At 41.6% G+C, this 15,984-nt stretch overlaps 2 protein-coding genes across 4 annotated transcripts; one reads left to right on the top strand and one right to left on the bottom strand.

The window, feature by feature from the left end:
* Positions 1 to 1,204: 1,204 nt before the first annotated feature.
* LOC132198982 (ubiquitin recognition factor in ER-associated degradation protein 1) lies at positions 1,205 to 3,556 on the top strand. Of its 2 annotated transcripts, none has more exons than XM_059623346.1 (7): positions 1,205 to 1,369; positions 1,503 to 1,626; positions 1,685 to 1,839; positions 2,410 to 2,682; positions 2,735 to 2,868; positions 3,149 to 3,314; positions 3,370 to 3,556. In XM_059623346.1, exons 1-7 carry the CDS (start codon positions 1,367 to 1,369, stop codon positions 3,439 to 3,441), a joined length of 927 nt encoding a protein of 308 aa, XP_059479329.1. In that variant the 5' UTR covers positions 1,205 to 1,366; the 3' UTR covers positions 3,442 to 3,556. The 2 variants fall into 2 exon arrangements, with proteins under 2 accessions (XP_059479329.1, XP_059479330.1); XM_059623347.1 differs by having other exon boundaries at positions 1,300 to 1,444.
* A 685-nt stretch (positions 3,557 to 4,241) lies between these two features.
* LOC132198979 (LIM domain kinase 1) lies at positions 4,242 to 15,845 on the bottom strand. 2 transcript variants are annotated; one of them, XM_059623339.1, is made up of 14 exons: positions 15,764 to 15,845; positions 15,069 to 15,168; positions 14,873 to 14,987; positions 13,364 to 13,716; positions 13,169 to 13,261; positions 12,028 to 12,160; positions 11,640 to 11,908; positions 6,854 to 7,031; positions 6,402 to 6,464; positions 6,078 to 6,335; positions 5,688 to 5,951; positions 5,474 to 5,628; positions 5,308 to 5,414; positions 4,242 to 5,244 (listed from the first exon to the last, which is right to left on the bottom strand). In XM_059623339.1, exons 1-14 carry the CDS (start codon positions 15,783 to 15,785, stop codon positions 4,856 to 4,858), a joined length of 2,499 nt encoding a protein of 832 aa, XP_059479322.1. In that variant the 5' UTR covers positions 15,786 to 15,845; the 3' UTR covers positions 4,242 to 4,855. The 2 variants fall into 2 exon arrangements, with proteins under 2 accessions (XP_059479322.1, XP_059479323.1); XM_059623340.1 differs by lacking the exon at positions 13,169 to 13,261.
* Between the last annotated feature and the right edge of the window lie 139 nt (positions 15,846 to 15,984).

Consider the following 15,984-nt stretch of genomic DNA (forward strand, 5'->3'; position numbering starts at 1 on the left):
AATAATATACTGTTAAATATTGCTCTGTGTACATCACAGTGTAAAATAGCGATTATATCGTGGGTTAGGTAATACAACCTGACGGCATTACTGGCGACTTTACAGATCAGGGAGCAGGAATAGCTGATTGGCCATTGGCCCGATAACTGACACTGGCGCAGGCAGTGCTCCCAAAACTCACAATTCAATAAAAATGAAGACAAACAAATAAAGGAACTAAAAAAAACTGCAAGGTGCAATTACAGAATTAGAAATATAGCACGCATTATTATATTAAAAAATGGCTTAGTGTTAGTTTATGACATTGGACGTTCAGACTCAGAGTGGCATGAAGAAAATATCGGAAAATATACCAGATATTAAAAAAAATTAAACCCATTGTAGAACTAGAAATGAAGAACTCCTATTTAAAAAAAAAAAGCTTTTCCTCGAATGTAAAATTACGTATAGCGCCTGAAAGACGTGAAGAAAATTGAGAAATTTACGATTTTTAGTGTTTTGCATTTAAGATGCATTGTAAAATGTAAAACTGTTGTGTTATGTCCACTTTGAATTACAGCTCAATGTTGAAGTAAATCTGCCCTTGCTGCCGCTGGTATTTTGCAACAAGACTGTCTCAGGAGGGACTTGTGGCCTGGCTGCTGACCCGTGTGTGGCCCTTTCCTGGAGGAAACTGAATTGCAGCATGGAGAGTCTGGATTCGATTCGCCCACATTTAACAACCATCGAGTCATCTATAAAATTTTCATTTTAATTTTCAAACAAATTATAATTTCTTCAGCTTTGCTAAATCATTATTTGGTTCAGTGACATTTTTTCTTCTTAAATTCTATATTTTTCTGCATCATCAAAATTTGCAACCCATACGAAAGTCTGTGATACATCTGAAATTTTTGCCAAGTGAATGTTGAAATTTTCAAAATTGTAGACGGGCGATTAGGTAAAAATAATGGTATATTTATTTCTATGTTAATAAAAAAATTTCACTGACTGAATTATTTAAATATTCGCACCCTCTCATAAAGGACATTAACCTCTAAATTTTGTAACAACTTTTTAGTGTTTTTGATATTTGATGATTTTGGATAGTTTGGAAGCTCTATCTTAAAAATAAATAATTTTATTAATTAAAAAGATTTGAAGGAAAGAATTAAGCTCATACTCTCATACAAAAAAGGTTCTCCTATTGCTCATCAGATGGCGTGAGATTCAACTCTGCAAGAAAATAGCAAAATAACACAGCTGCTGTTGCTGTGATTTTGTGTTGTTCTCCTGTCAGCCTGTCATTTCGCAAGATCATTGCATAAAAACTTCAAAAGCGTTCTTCTAATTTTGAACACCTTGCCGACGCCAAAATCGTTGCAAAATGGTAAGAGGAGAGCAAATAGCAAGAGTTACTCGGACAGTTCGTTAAACCGAGCTCATTCGAAGCAAGAATTTGCAAGTTTTTTAATTGTTGGTTTTTGAATTTCAAATTTCTTGCCTATTTCTATGTATTTTAGTTTGCGGGCTTCAACATGCTCCACGACATGATGCCTTCTCGACCCTTCAAGACCGGCTACAGGGCCTACTCGGTCAGCATGCTGCCCGGAAATGAGAGGTCGGATGTTGAGAAAGGAGGAAAAAGTAAAAACGAAATTTATTTAACAAATTTTATAAAGAATTCTCACGGAATTATTTACAGTCATCATGCCTCCTTCAGCATTGGAACAGTTAACCCGTCAAAGGGTTGTCTACCCGATGCTTTTCAAGCTCAAGAGTGATAGCACAAAGCGAGAAACACACTGCGGCGTGCTCGAGTTTGTTGCGGATGAGGGCAAGGTGTACCTGCCAAATTGGGCAAGTATTTTAATTGGTATTAACAAATCGCAAGAATTTTTGGCGAGAAATTTGCAAGCCCAAAATTTAAATTGTGCGGAAGAATTTTTTAAATTCATTGAGGAGACGGTTTCGGAGAATGATTGTCATGAGATGGTCTAAATGCTCTTTTAATTACCAAATGACGTTTAATATCACATAATGGTTTCTTCAAAGAGTAAGAGATAACCTGTATTTTTTTTTATTAAATGTTGTTAATTGGAAAGGTCAGTGGAAGCTAAATTTATGACGGAAGCATTAAAAATTCAAAACTTGAATGTTTGAACTGATTTGAAATTCTTGCTGAAATTTCCTGATTTATGTATTTAAAAAAAATGCTGAATTAACTTTTTAATGACTTCAGAGAGGTTATTACCTGGCACTTATTAATCATAAAAAATAACTCATTTTAAAATAACTTTATTTATTTCAAGTTAAAATCTGTATTTTGAATAAATTTTTAGACCCAATTTTAAAATTGTAAATGAAATTTAATACACGTTGTTATTTTTGGTGTATTTTTAAATAATTATTTATTCCCTGTTATTGCAGATGATGAGGAACATGCTTCTTGAAGAGGCTTCTCTTATCACAGTCGAGAGCGTTTCTCTTCCTGTGGCCACTTTCTCCAAATTCCAGCCCCAGTCCGAGGACTTCCTTGACATCAGCAACCCCAAGGCAGTGCTGGAGAACGCGCTGCGACACTTTGCCTGTCTCACCACAGGCGACATGATCTCTATCATTTACAACTCCAAGGTCTACGAGTTGTGCGTCCTGGAGACCAAGCCTGGCCCGGCCGTTAGCATCATCGAGTGTGATATGAACGTAAAGACTAAAAAACTTGTTTTTCTGTTTCCTCAAATTGCTCTAATCTCAGGTGGATTTTGCCGCACCGGTCGGCTACAAAGAGCCCGAAATCGAGCCTAAAAAGGAAGATGGCGTTTGCGTTGATTCATTCGAGATGGACCACGAGTCTGGAGGCTTCCAGGCGTTTGGCGGAGCCGGACAAAGGTTGGTGCACCCGTGGCCTTGGCTGCCGAGTGCCTCTTGCAAAACGACAGCTCAATCATAATTGCACGACAAAATATTTTAGCGCTGTTGAGCTTAATTGGGTCATTTGAATAATTTAAACTCGTTGAAAAGATTAATTCTTCGTCAACCTAGCCGCGATGATGCTTGGCGTTTTATTTAAATTTAATGGTGCCGATTAAGCTGGATATGAGGCAATTTATTTCTCAGCTGCCTTTTCAATCCTGCTCAATTGTCATAATAATGAGACACTGAATTCCAGACTGGATGGAAAGAAGAAGAAGGAAGAAAGTGTGAATGGAGACGCACCCAACGCGCAGACGGCCTCTCAACAAAAAGGCACTTACACGAGGGGCATTCCAGACTACGACTACCAGCCAGGGGTCATTAGATTCATGAGGCATGCCAAGCCGCAACAGGAAAAAGAGGTATTAACATTAAGACGCTTTTTGGCTCTTGTTAAGCGCTCATATCCTTATTCAGGAGGTAGCTGAAGATTTTAAGTACTTCTCTGGTGCCGGGCGATCGTTGAGAGATGCCAAGAGTAGAAAGTGATTCTCATCCTTAGTTCAAGACTCAATATAATTTAAGGGCAAGAATGGTTTGCAAAGAAAGAATGAGTCTCTGCTGAATGTTGATTTGAATAAAAAATTGCCTGATTTGTTTATTAGCTCTTTTTGAATTATTTATTAATATCATTACACTTGACACAGACAGACATTCACAAGTACATTTCGTTCGTATTCTATTTTTTTTATCACACATTTCAATTACTCTTTGCGTTTGATTCGCAGCTTAGTCAGATCAAGTGAAATTAGTCATATTGCTCAAAATTATGTAGGTAGAGAGATCAGCATTCTCTTAATAGCGTATCATAAACATTGCTGCTGCAGAGATTCCCTGTATTTCTCGTTGATACATAACGGGTACCATCTACGGTTGTATTAATAAAAATAATTGGCAGCACAGCTTACTAAATTGACTTAAAAAATTTAGGTCTCCATCCAATCAGCGTAAAAATCTTTGTTACAAAATAACAAAACTTTTTGAGCATTTTCATGTCATATATCACTAAAAATACTTTTTATAAATTCAAAATATTGCTTATTTTGCCAATCAGTTATTAATAACAATAAAAATAATGACACGCGTTTCGATTTAGGAATGTGTTTACATTTTCTCAACTTGTTGTATATCATCATTACTTTTCAAGTCTTTTGTAATACTACAAAAATTCATTACTCACGCTTTTCCTCCTTTGTTTCGCGGACACAATAATAATTTTTCTACTTTGAATCATTTGTATTATTATAATTACCAAACTCATTTTGAGTGGTTTGCGCCATTTAGTGCAGTTGAAAAAAAAAATCAAGACTAGATGTTAAATATCTGCGAAAGGCACAAAAACAGACACATTGCATGTTGCTTTCGAATTGAGGCCAAAACAGGTGCATTTCTTTGCCGCAGAGCAGTCACTTTTGTGAGTTTTCAATAAATTTTGTGCACATAATACGGTGGCGAAAGTCTCAAAAACCAGCTACGTGACAAGCTGTGGGTGCCTCGAGGCAATAAATTGCAGCAACATTATTAAGTACCATTTATTACAATTATCAGTTAAGACTTTACTTTGGAATGCTTGCACTGAACGAAGAAGAGTCTGTGAACCCCCCAAGAAAACGACGCACCATTTTTTTCATCACATGCGCGCGTGACAACCAGAAATCAAAGTCTGCTATTTTCTCATGGAATATGCTACAATATTGCTGTAAAATAATCATCTACTGAACACATATCTAAAATCATCATTCTCGATCGAGGATAACTGACAAAAATGCTATCATAGAAACAATTGATCAATCCATGTCAATTCCAAAACGCGTCTATCATATATCAGTTGCTAAAGAGAAATTTCCGCTGAAAAATATGTCATGCCGAGACTATGAGGATAATTTTGCAAAGAAGGCACGTGTCAAAGTGCAGTGCTCTCAACAGGCGAATCTGATCTTTTGAGCGTCTTCACTGAGTTTGGAGAGGTAGGGTTCGATTTTCCATTGGGATTTGAGACGGTCAGCACTGTGATGCAGTTATTTCTTCGGCGGTGAATTGAAGGTGCCGGGATGGTCGCCGTCGCCGTCTTGTTGTACATTATGTTGCGGCGCGGAGGAACGACCGGTTTGATTTTCTGGCTCGCCTCCTGGTTGAGGTTGGTGTCTAGCGTAGTCATGCCTGGCGATTCGTCCTGATTAATTATGCACTTGGCCGGCGAATTTTCTTTGATTGGCTGAAGTAGAGACGGAGGATTGCTCGAGGGGGATAAAATTTCTGGAGTATTTGATTCCGAGCTACTACTGCTTCTCCCTGGAATAAGGCAGAATAGAATAATTAATTCAGGGTGAACCAGATTGTCTTGATTTTTTATACCTGAATAGTGCAGAATATCGTATTCCAAGTCGTAAGGTAGGGACATTTCTACTGCTAAGTGCATGGCCAAGCCTTCCAGCCAAACTTCCACAACCTCGAAAGGGGGCCTGTCGATTAAAATGCAAATGAGCACACATTCCATCAATTTTATTTTGCATTTTATTACCTCTTGTCAGGGTTGAGATCACAACAGAGAAAGGCAACACGGTACAACGGCTCTGGGCACAAACTGCAAAATTTCTCAAGAAAAATCTTCTGGCTCAAACCGAAATCAGAAGACCTTGGCAGGTAGTCAGGGTCAGCATGGACTCGGCCAATTATCTGCGAATATGAATACAAATTGCAGATTAATGCTAATTGAGCGTTTAGCAACTACATACCTCACAGAGGACGATGCCAAAAGAGAAGATGTCAACTTTCTCGTCGTACTTGTTGCCTTTCATCATTTCGGGGGCCATCCAATATGGGTTGCCGACCACAGTGTACCTCTTTTTTCGCTCCCCCCTTCTGCTGCTTCCTGGTGTACCGGCGTTTCTCCTTCCACTGCTGATTCTGGCGTTTCTCTTGTCTGAGAGGCCACCAATGCCCGGAGATGAAGAAATAATGCGCGCCAAGCCAAAGTCAGCAACCACAACTGTCCGGTCCTATGAGTAAAAAAAAAACAGTAAATTTTATGCGACGTTAAAAGCGGCAAAGTTTTTGTGGGCAATTAAAACGGTCATTATAAATAGGCGCGCGGCATTGGCGACCCGAATAGAAAGAACACATACCTCTCTGACCAGGCAGTTGTGTGAATTCAGATCTCGGTGGATTATGTTTCGGGAGTGGAGATACGCCATGCCGGACGCAATGTCCTTGGCAAAGTTGGCTCTCTGCTCCCAGGGGAGGGGCTCGTCGGGGTCTTGAAGCAGATCGCGGAGGGTGCCGCCAGGGATGAATTCGGTGACCAAGTGCAAACGGCGCTCTTTGTAGAGGACGCCAATGAATCTTAGCACGTTGTGGTGGTTCAGGCTACGCAAAACGGCGACCTGTAATTATCAAAGCAGAGCGGCCGTGGAATTTCGGGTCATTATTTTTTATGTCTCGAGCCTCACCTCTTTCAGAAAATTTTTTTGCGCCTCTTCGTCAACTCTGTAAAGCTCCTTTAAGACCATAACCTAAAAAAAGACACACAAGATGGTTATGGGTGCGCTTATTTTTATTGCCAAGCACACGGCAGATTAGCCTAAGCACGTGTGCAAATCTCGGCGAGATTTGTTTATAGGGGTGTTCGCGTACCGCGTATTTTCTTTTCTTATCAAGAACCGCTTTAGTTACATTTTGATTATGAGTGAGTGTGTCTGTGTATCGCAGGCAAGCCACACACACACTCACCAGTCAGTTGAGTGCAAAAGTCACGTGAGAAGTAAGCCGCTGGTGTGATTTAGGGCTTCCATCAAACGGCGATTATTCACGCGCGGTCATAAAAATTCAGCGTGTATCGAAAAATGAAGGGGCCAGGTAGAAAAATAATAAAAATGTTTTACGCGAATAAAGAATTTTATACCTCGGCAGTTGCCCGGTGGGTGACTTTGAAGACCTGGCCGAAAAACCCTTTGCCCAGGAGTTCTCCTTTGACCAGATCGGACGCTCGGAAGACTCTCTGACTATTCCTAGGAGGCTCAACGCGGAATGATCTCGTCCTAGACAAGTCACAGCCCTCATCTTTTAGACCAGGACTAGCTCTGAAATCAAAAACGAGAAATAGGGAAAACATTCCACGATTGCGTACTTCATTCATTTGACGAGAAATAAAATGAGAGAATTTTTGTGGATAAGAAAAATGAGTATTAACCATCGACTAATTTCAGGGCGATTTATTTCTCGGGCACTTGCCCTTCTCACACTTGTGGCACTTGCCCTTTTCACACTGCTTGCGTCTGTTGGGGTTTTGGCACTGTTTTCTGCGTCTGACCTTTTTGGCCGCCACAATTTCCGACGTTTGGGGACACGCTTTAGGCGCCCGCTCCTTGATGGCAGCCACGCGGTCGGCGTTGACGTTTCTCGTCAGAGTTCTCGCGTACGTGGCCAGCCGACCCAATTTTCCGCCCTGACGCCCGCGGTTGTTCTGCCGCTTTTGCGTCACCGTCGGCACTTGCACTCGGCGCGGACGGCCGTGTCCGTCCAACGCCAAAAAGAGCGTGTGACGCGTGTCCGAGTGCCGCACCGATGAGTACGTGTTGTAGTGGTCGAGTTCGATGTTCTCGCGCAGCAGACACTCGTCCGTAAACCTCCTAGAGCCGTAGGGCAGGCCGCACCCGTCCAGGCATAGGTACAGGCACGTCGCCAAGCTCTGCACCTGAAGCAATGCCGCACGTCAAATCAACATGTTTCCATTTTTTCCCCGAGATTTTGTGCGCCTTAAAGGGGAATTTTTATTTCTCTCGACGGCAAAGCACATACACATAAATGCGCGCCGCCGCCGCCGACGTCGAAGCCGCGGTATATATATTTTAGTAAGTTAATTAATTAAACGAGTCCTTCTGCTGATGGAGAAGCGAGGTCACACAAAAAAACAGCCGCAGCCAAGCTTTGTGGGGAAGCATTTTTATAGGAGTTATAATGGTGGAGGCAAAACAGAGGTCACCTTCAATTTTCCGAGTACAGTTAAATCGCGCGACGATTAAAACATCTCGCGCTATGCAAGTCGTCTCTCTGACACACGAAAATTTCTGGCCGCACTCTTAATTCGGTAAGGTCAAAGGCGAGGGGAAAAATTATTTGGATGATGTTCAAGTGCACTTTTGCAATTTGTAAAAGCACCGAGCGGGTTGGGCGCGCGCGCGAGCCGCCGTGTTTAATTTTAAAACACGCGCCGAGACCGCGCGATGCAAAGTAAAAAATAGAGCATTCTTTCAACGGCTGCCGTTTTTCCTTGGTCACGGGAACGACGCCGGCAGACGAGTCATGAATGATTTTTGCTCGGCCAATTCTAAAGCGTGCTTTCAAGCGAGAATTCGCGCAGAAGTGGTCCACCTGGCACAAAAAGCAAGCGGATCACGCAATCAGACGAGTAAATAAAATAGGTGGGCGCGCACGGTGGTACATAATGTACCCCGTCACATGCACACGCACCGACGGAGGGACAAGATTGTGGGAGAATTGTTCCACGGAGAGTTATTCCACAGCCTTCTGGAGAGTTATTCCATGTGTAACGCGAGTTAAGTTTAGAGATCAAGCTTCCATAAAAGAAAAATTATTTGTTTAATAGTTTTATTGAATTTATTCCCTTATTTCAATCAATTTGTTCCAGAATTCCAGATTTTTCTTCCTTGATTTTAATCAAAATTACTGATTCGGTTTTAATTTTTGCTCTTATATGATCAAATACACATGCAAAAATAAGTTGGATACATTTTGAAGTTAAGTTCCTTTGAAACTGGACTTGGAGGTTTTTCCTATTCTTATCTGTTTTAAAGTCCATTTAAAAATTGTTTTCCTTAAATTTAGATTATACTAGATTTTATCCAATTGGAAATTTTAAATAATATAATTGTAAACATTTTGAACAAACGCAGAAGATTCTTATATTTAAAAGAAACAACTTGAACTGCAAATTATTAACTCACATGCAGCCAGAGAAAAAAAAATAAATTTCATTAATATACATAATATTTTACAATTTTTTTTTTTGCCAATGAGTAAAAATTATTTTTATTTAGTTATATATAGTCAAACTGAGCGTTGGAGTTTCTAAATTTTCTAGGGTTTTTAAACCTAAAATTAAATTGAGTGAAAAAAAAAATGCTTAATTATCAGAATTATTATATTATTTACAATCTTTCAAATACATTTTAGTTTAAAAAATTATTGAGCGTAGTTATAAATTTTTGATGCCTAATATTGTAATATTTAATATTTTAGTTACTTAATTGTGCAATGAAAATGTATTTAAAAATATTAAAAAAATGACTCTTGTTTTGACTACCTCAAATATTTCAATGTATCTGAATGGATAACAAATTAATAAATAAATTAACTCATGATTTTCCACGCGTGGAACAAGTTGCCGCATTTCACATGTGATGTCACATGGTGCATGGAACAACTCTCCGTGAAACAATTCTCCGAACACCAAGGGACAAAGCACCGCGCGACTTTCACTTTTTCTCAACTTGGGAAATCGCCGGCGACCGTCCTTTTTAAAATAATAAACAGCCGCCGGCCAAAATCATTAGAAAGGTGCTCCAGTAACAAATATAAATGAAAACTTATAGTACGTGACGGATTCGCCGGCGAGTAAATTGATTGAAATGCCCTTGACTGACACACTCCTCTCGCACACTCGTCAAAAAATTAGCGTGCGGCGGATGGAGGAGGAAGAAAGTCAGGAGCAAACTGGCTCGCACGCACATTCGGATAAATTCACCGGGTGTACCGAGAAACGAAAGACCCACTTGTAAAGATTTAGTGACGTAGCGAAGAGGGAATGAGGAAGACCCGAGCTGTATTGATCTGAGTTAAGCTCGGTTCAATATCACCGAAAATTTAAGACCGGCAAATAGTTGCGTGGGAAAGGGCCATTGGGTGCTCATCTAGGATGCTAGATCGACCCGTTTTCCGTTCGTTTGACACGCGAGAAAATCTAGGAGAGAAAAAAGAAGCGAGAGCTCTGTTTTACGGCCATGGCTGAGAGGCAATCGGGGGCTTCGCAAAGGTGCAAAAAAATGGGCGCACAAAATCTCGGTTAAAAAGGCGGGTAAACCGCGGCGTTTTTCTACGAATGTCTGACCTGCAGGACGCCGAGTCCGACGGTGGAGCGCTGGAAGACGGTGAGGTCCGACTGGTCGTCGTAGGTGCCGTTGACCTTTCCGTCGGGGAGGATTTGCAGGTGGCGGTTTTTGACGAAGAGCTGCACTTTCCTGGCGGCGCCGAGGAACTGCTCAAGGTCGGGCGACCTTTTGCGCACGTCGGTCTCGTCGTCGAGGGCGGTTTGCGACTCGTCGTCGAGCACGAGGTGTTCCATTTCGCTGTCAAGAGTGGGTTGGTCCGGTTCGTCGCTAAAAAGGTCGAAGGTCCTTGAACCGCCGCGCCAGACACGCCGCCACATGGTCGACGAGGCAGGTGCCGAGGAATCTCGCTCCGAGCCGCACACCGCCATGGTCAACAAGAGAAAGATGAGCAGCCGGCCGAAGCCGTGGCGCAGCAGCAATTTCTCGCTCAAAACCATGCCGAGAGCGAAGAGAGAGCCTCTCTTTTAGAGCGAGAGGCTCACCCTCGATTGCCACACAGGCCGATCACACTGCACGTAACACCGAGGAGAGCAGAGAGAGAGAGAGAGAGCGCGAGAGAGAGAGAGAGAGAGAGAGAAGCAAGAGAGAGAGAGGCGGTCGGCGGTGTGCTCTGCTCTTGTCTCGGAGGAATAAATAGAACTAACTGTCGTCTGTTCACCGGCAATGATGAAGACGTGACTGAATAATGAGAGGCGTTCGTATTTTTATCACACGTGGAAAATGGCACCAAGTTGAAAAGCAGCGCGCCCACCACCACACTGTACGTGTTATTGTCTGGGCCGCGTCGGATATCATCTCGGGGAGTGGAATTTCACTTTCAGCTGAACCGGGCCTACGTGCCAAGCCGCAGCCCTTATCGCGCCCAATTCGCTGATGCTTGTTGCATCACACCGCAAATTTCGCGCGCGCTCATCCGCCCGCCCATTTATCTCGCTACCGACAGACGCACACACCGCGACTTGCAATTTTGTTGCCTCCGAATAATAGGGGGGGTCACGTCTCTCTCTCTCTACACTTCTCTCTCACCGCGCGCGCTAGCTCTCTCGCTAGCTAATTAGAGGTCGCTCTTTCAATGAGCGCAACGAACTCTTTTGCCGCCGCACACGTACTCCACCGCGGCGGTCCGCCGATTATCAATTACGCAAATGAGTGGGGCCCGAAAAATTGCGACGCCCGCCCCGCAGAGTGCTAATTGGCAGATTTATCGCCGCTTTGGCACTTATCAAAGGCCGCCCGGTCATCTGACTTTAATTACGGGCCAATTACTGATCGGAAAGCATAAGGCGCCGCAGCAGCAGACGCAGCACAAAAACAAATCAGTCAAAGCACCACCGTCGCCGAAAATAGGGGCTGCACACAGACAGTCACGCACATGCACACTACTTCCTCCTCTCCAACTCCCTTTCGCCTTGGGATCGATCTACCAATCGCTAGCACAAAGGCCATAAAAATAAAACATACGGGCGCAATAAAGAATGGCATTCCTTCTCCCCGTGACATCTGCTTTTACCAAAATAGACTGAAAAGGGCAAAAAGGGAGAGTTAAGAAAAGAGCCGCACCCGTCTAGGAGTCTGGACATGGAGGATGAGCGCTCCTTGCATCCCGGGGAGGAATTGCAGCCGGCCTTGTTCTGCTGAGCGCTTCTCCGCAGTTGTCTTGATCTTGACCCACTGATGTACCCCTCGTCCCGCCTCTTGAAAAGGCGCTCTTTTTCTTTAGTTGGGCTGGACGGCGACACTGGCGTCGTGTGCGGAGGAGAGTTTTCCGCCTTGTTAGCGCCCTTCAGGTGGCGCGGCTTCAGGGCGTCAGGGTCGTGTTCGATCGTCAGCTGCAAATTCAATTATTATTGTGGAATGCGGCAGGCAAAAAAAAAATATGCTTTAGGTCCGACGTTTTAATTAAGTCGGCAGAAAATAAAGAAAATTCCTATCTCGGTTTTTTGCTTACCTGCAGTACTGTGTTGGAGTAGCGCAGAAGGTTCTCAACATGCTCAAGCGGCTGTTCGGCAACAGGCTCCCCATTGACCTCAAGAATGCGATCGCCAATGTGCAGAGACATCAACTCGGAGCTCATGTCCAGCCTAAAGGGGATCGTCTCTTATTATTCTTGTGTAACTTGGTGGATTTCAAACAGAAATGTGCAACTGGCGCAATACCATAGCTGATAAATTATGAATGGGGTGTTGCACAAAAACAACGGAGTTTGGTTGCAAATTAAATCATAACGAAGCAGACAGACAGGAAAGATTTAAATTTTTGCATTGTATTGATTTTCTTAAAGCATTCACAATAATAATGAGCGTGACTCAATGGCAAGCAAAACAGCGCATCAATGGAAAGCATTCAATGCGCAATAAATTATTCAGTGTTACACTACTTTAAAACTGGAATAAATTTAAAATAATCCAACTGGAACTTCATAATTGATTTAAATTATCTTATTAAAAATTTATTCTATTATATTCAGTCTAAAATAAATTTTACAGTTCTATATTTTCATATTTTTTTCCAAGCAATCATTATTAATTTATAATAAATAATTGTCCAATGATAAGAAAAAGTTGTGGAAATATTTGAAGATCAATTCGCAACTTTTATATATAAAAAGCAAATACGCTGACCCTTACCAGCAAACTCTTAACTAAATAAAAATTAATTCTGATAATTTATCCTCCTCCAGTGCCAGAAAAGTGCCTAAAAAATTGCTGGTGTAAAAATCACTTCTCATCTGAATTATTCCCATATTCGATTTTTGATATATAATTTTATTGGTTTCCTAGGTTGTAATCCTATTTCAGCAGAAGCCAACTACTATTTAGTGCTGGGGAGGCTAGACTCGCATAGGGGAGTGAAACCTTAATTTTGATTCTACTAAAGCTGGCTGGCTTATTCAAATAGTGTGCAGCTTTCACGGATGTCATTAGTAGAAAGCAAACAAACGGAGGGGGATTCACGCATAATCCTATTTGCTTGACACCACACGACAAAAACACTGGTAAAACTAAAAATATACTACTTGTGTGTTTGAGTAAGCAGCAGCCAAAAACGAAAGAAAAAAGTCAAACATGTGACGACTCGGTAATCAATACCTCCTTTTGGCTGCCTGAAAACAGACTGTCGCAGTGGAATGGAGCCAAGAGGCTGCAAGCTTGCCCATCTTGCATCCCCAATTACACAGCAGACTGTTTTGTTTTTGCAAAAAAGAGACTCCGTTGCATGTCAGTCAGTTAAAAATGCGCTCACGTAAATCAAATGAAAATTACTTAAAATATTGCGAAACTCACTCTGAAATACGGAGGCCTCTGCAGCCAAGAGGGTGAGGGGCGAGAAAGCCGCCTCCTCCGCCTCCCTCCAAGCTCAGCTTGACGGTCCTTGGCCCGGTTTGTGTCGCAGGGGCAGGTGGAATTTCCACCAGCCGAATTGAGTGCTGCGGCTTTCCAGCCTGGCCGCTGGAACTGGCCTGCCGGCCGAGCAGCGGCCGCATTTGCCTTTTGTAGCATTGGCCGCAGTAAAGTTTTGACCGCTCCACCAAGGCGTAGGCCTCGCCGTCGCCTATGAAGCCGCTGCACGAAGAACAGCAAAAGCACTCTGGATGGAATTTGTGGTCGCCAGCGACCATCACTGGTCCAGTTATTATCTACAGACAACATACAAAATAGTGTTATTAATAAAAATTCACTTGCAATCAATTGAAAAAAGGGGAAAAGTTTCGTATTTAAATTTTCAGTTATTGAATTTGCAATAATTTGTGTCCCTGGCTTATTTTAAAAATATTTTAATAAAATAAATATTTTTGTTAACTTTGTGTTATTCATAATCTGATTTATGTATGCAATAATTGTGACGATGCAATCAGCAATTAAAATTGTTTATTTATTGTGATTGCCAATCATAATAGTAATACTGATGAGTGTAATCAAGGGTTTAAATTTTCTGAGAATTGCATGATGCTTGACAGGAAACTTTGATATGCATCGACCTTTGAAGGATCAAAATGCATGAAGCAGTTATTTATAAACCATATCCCTAAAAAATGTTGGCTACAACTGTACTATCATAAATCATTGTGTCAAGACAACATAAAAGAACATAAGCAAGGCACAGGTCAATGTTTAATTTATATAATTTTGATTTTGATTTTTTAAAGGTTAGTTGAAAATCAGGCCCTAAAATTTTGTAATTAATCTGGTTTTCTGAAAATCAAATTATATACAAAAATTTTTTAATTTTCATTTCAATTTAAAAAAAAAAAAATACGTTTTGCAGATCAGAAAAATTACAATGCAAATTTTAAAGTAAAATATTAAGTTTTTAATACCGAGTTTAATATTTAGATTTAAATTTTTTGTTTTAAGTTCAAGAAAATACATAAAGTAATAACTTCTGGTACAAGTTCTTTTGAAATCAGCATGCAAAGACTGAGAGACACGGCGGTCATCTATTTTTACAAATTAGATCATCTGAGGAAAACATTTAATGAAACCACCGACGGTGCTCAGCAGCTGAGAGGTGAATGACTAAAAACAAGGCTCTATTCATAGCATTTGCAAAAATGCCAACCGCCTCTAGAGGATGTCACGCAAAATTTCTTTTTACGCCGCACAGGTGACAAGATATTTTAATGAGTTTAAAGCTCCGTCGCTCGAGCATATTCGAGACCACCATGGGCAATTAGAGCACCATAATCAAAAGCAGTCGGGGCGGAATTGCAACTCTTTGAACTTGGGAAACAAGACGGTAGACACTTTGAACTTGGCTATTTCTTGGCTCGTTTACCACGACATTAAAATCACCTGGCCACATTGTTGGCAAGACTCTCCAAACTTCGCACAGTAGTCGTCTTTGCAGAAAAGCAATCCGTCTTTTTCAAAGTACCAACTCGACAGTGCAGCATCACAGGCAGAGCATCTGGCGAAAATCATAAATTGGCAACGTTAATTAAAGTGGCCATCAATCTTCCTGAATTTAATTTGCTAAAAATAGACTTACCTAAAACATTCTAGGTGCCAGTCTTGGTTTAAGGCATGGACAAACTCTCCTTCCTCGACTTCGTTGCGGCAAGCGGCGCAGAATGAGGGCTCTCCATCTTCTGCAGACAAGACCATGATAAGCAATAATTAAAAAGCAAATCGAAACGGGTGTCCGGGTGTTTGAGCAGAGTGCTCAATTAGCACTTCTTAATTTATCACCCACGGACAAGGTGATTAAAAAGCGAGCACGCGAAAATTTCTGGCGCATTGCAAAATTAGCATTCGCAGTGGCATGCATGCAGCAAAACACATCCTGCGCAGAGTTTTGCACAACTCTCCCCGCCTCTGTGAAATTTATTTCGTGCATTAATACGATTTGTTTACATCGTACTTTGTCTCTCACGGCGTGCGAGAGAAAAAGCCGACGCTTAAATAATTATGTCTGGCGGACGGGCGACAATTACAAGGCAATTTGTTTTGACTTTTCGTACGTGTTAAGCAAAAAGACGTCGCGTCCCTCCGCAGAGCAATAAAAATCTGTCGTGCCCCCGCAATTTTCAACGCCCACCTTGCAACATTTCGTTTGCCAGTTTGCTGATAAAAACTCGCCTCGATTCGCATGCAGCGGGCTCATTTGAAGTGCTCCATATTACGTTCCGCGAAAAGTGTCCGTGATTTCTAAACTGGAGAATAAATTTAGGCCAAAATATTTACCAGTTGTTGTTTCTTCCTCCATAATCACATCTCTTCGCCTTCGGACAGCAACACAAGCACCAAGCAAGCTTTGACAGCAATGGCCGCACTGCCGCCAACTTTTACGAACTATAGTTAATCCGTTTTTCAAATAATAATTTTTATTTACGTGGTATCGTTTAGGTTTTCATGATTTTAAATTGTATGCTATATTCAATTACAATCAAATTTGTTTCTTCTTA

This window comes from Neocloeon triangulifer, unplaced genomic scaffold (assembly GCF_031216515.1).
Source record: "Neocloeon triangulifer isolate White Clay Creek 2 clone unplaced genomic scaffold, ASM3121651v1 ptg000013l, whole genome shotgun sequence".
Lineage (NCBI taxonomy): Eukaryota > Metazoa > Arthropoda > Insecta > Ephemeroptera > Baetidae > Neocloeon > Neocloeon triangulifer.

Coding starts and splice junctions, on each gene's coding strand:
- LOC132198979 (XM_059623339.1), bottom strand. CDS start 15,785: ATGGAGGAAGAAACAACAACTG. Junction 6,465..6,853: donor CCCACCGGGCAACTGCCGAG/GTATAAAATTCT, acceptor GTCTTTTTTTAG/GTTATGGTCTTAAAGGAGCT. Junction 5,952..6,077: donor ACAACTGCCTGGTCAGAGAG/GTATGTGTTCTT, acceptor TTTTACTCATAG/GACCGGACAGTTGTGGTTGC.
- LOC132198982 (XM_059623346.1), top strand. Junction 2,683..2,734: donor TCATCGAGTGTGATATGAAC/GTAAAGACTAAA, acceptor CTCTAATCTCAG/GTGGATTTTGCCGCACCGGT. Junction 3,315..3,369: donor AGCCGCAACAGGAAAAAGAG/GTATTAACATTA, acceptor ATCCTTATTCAG/GAGGTAGCTGAAGATTTTAA.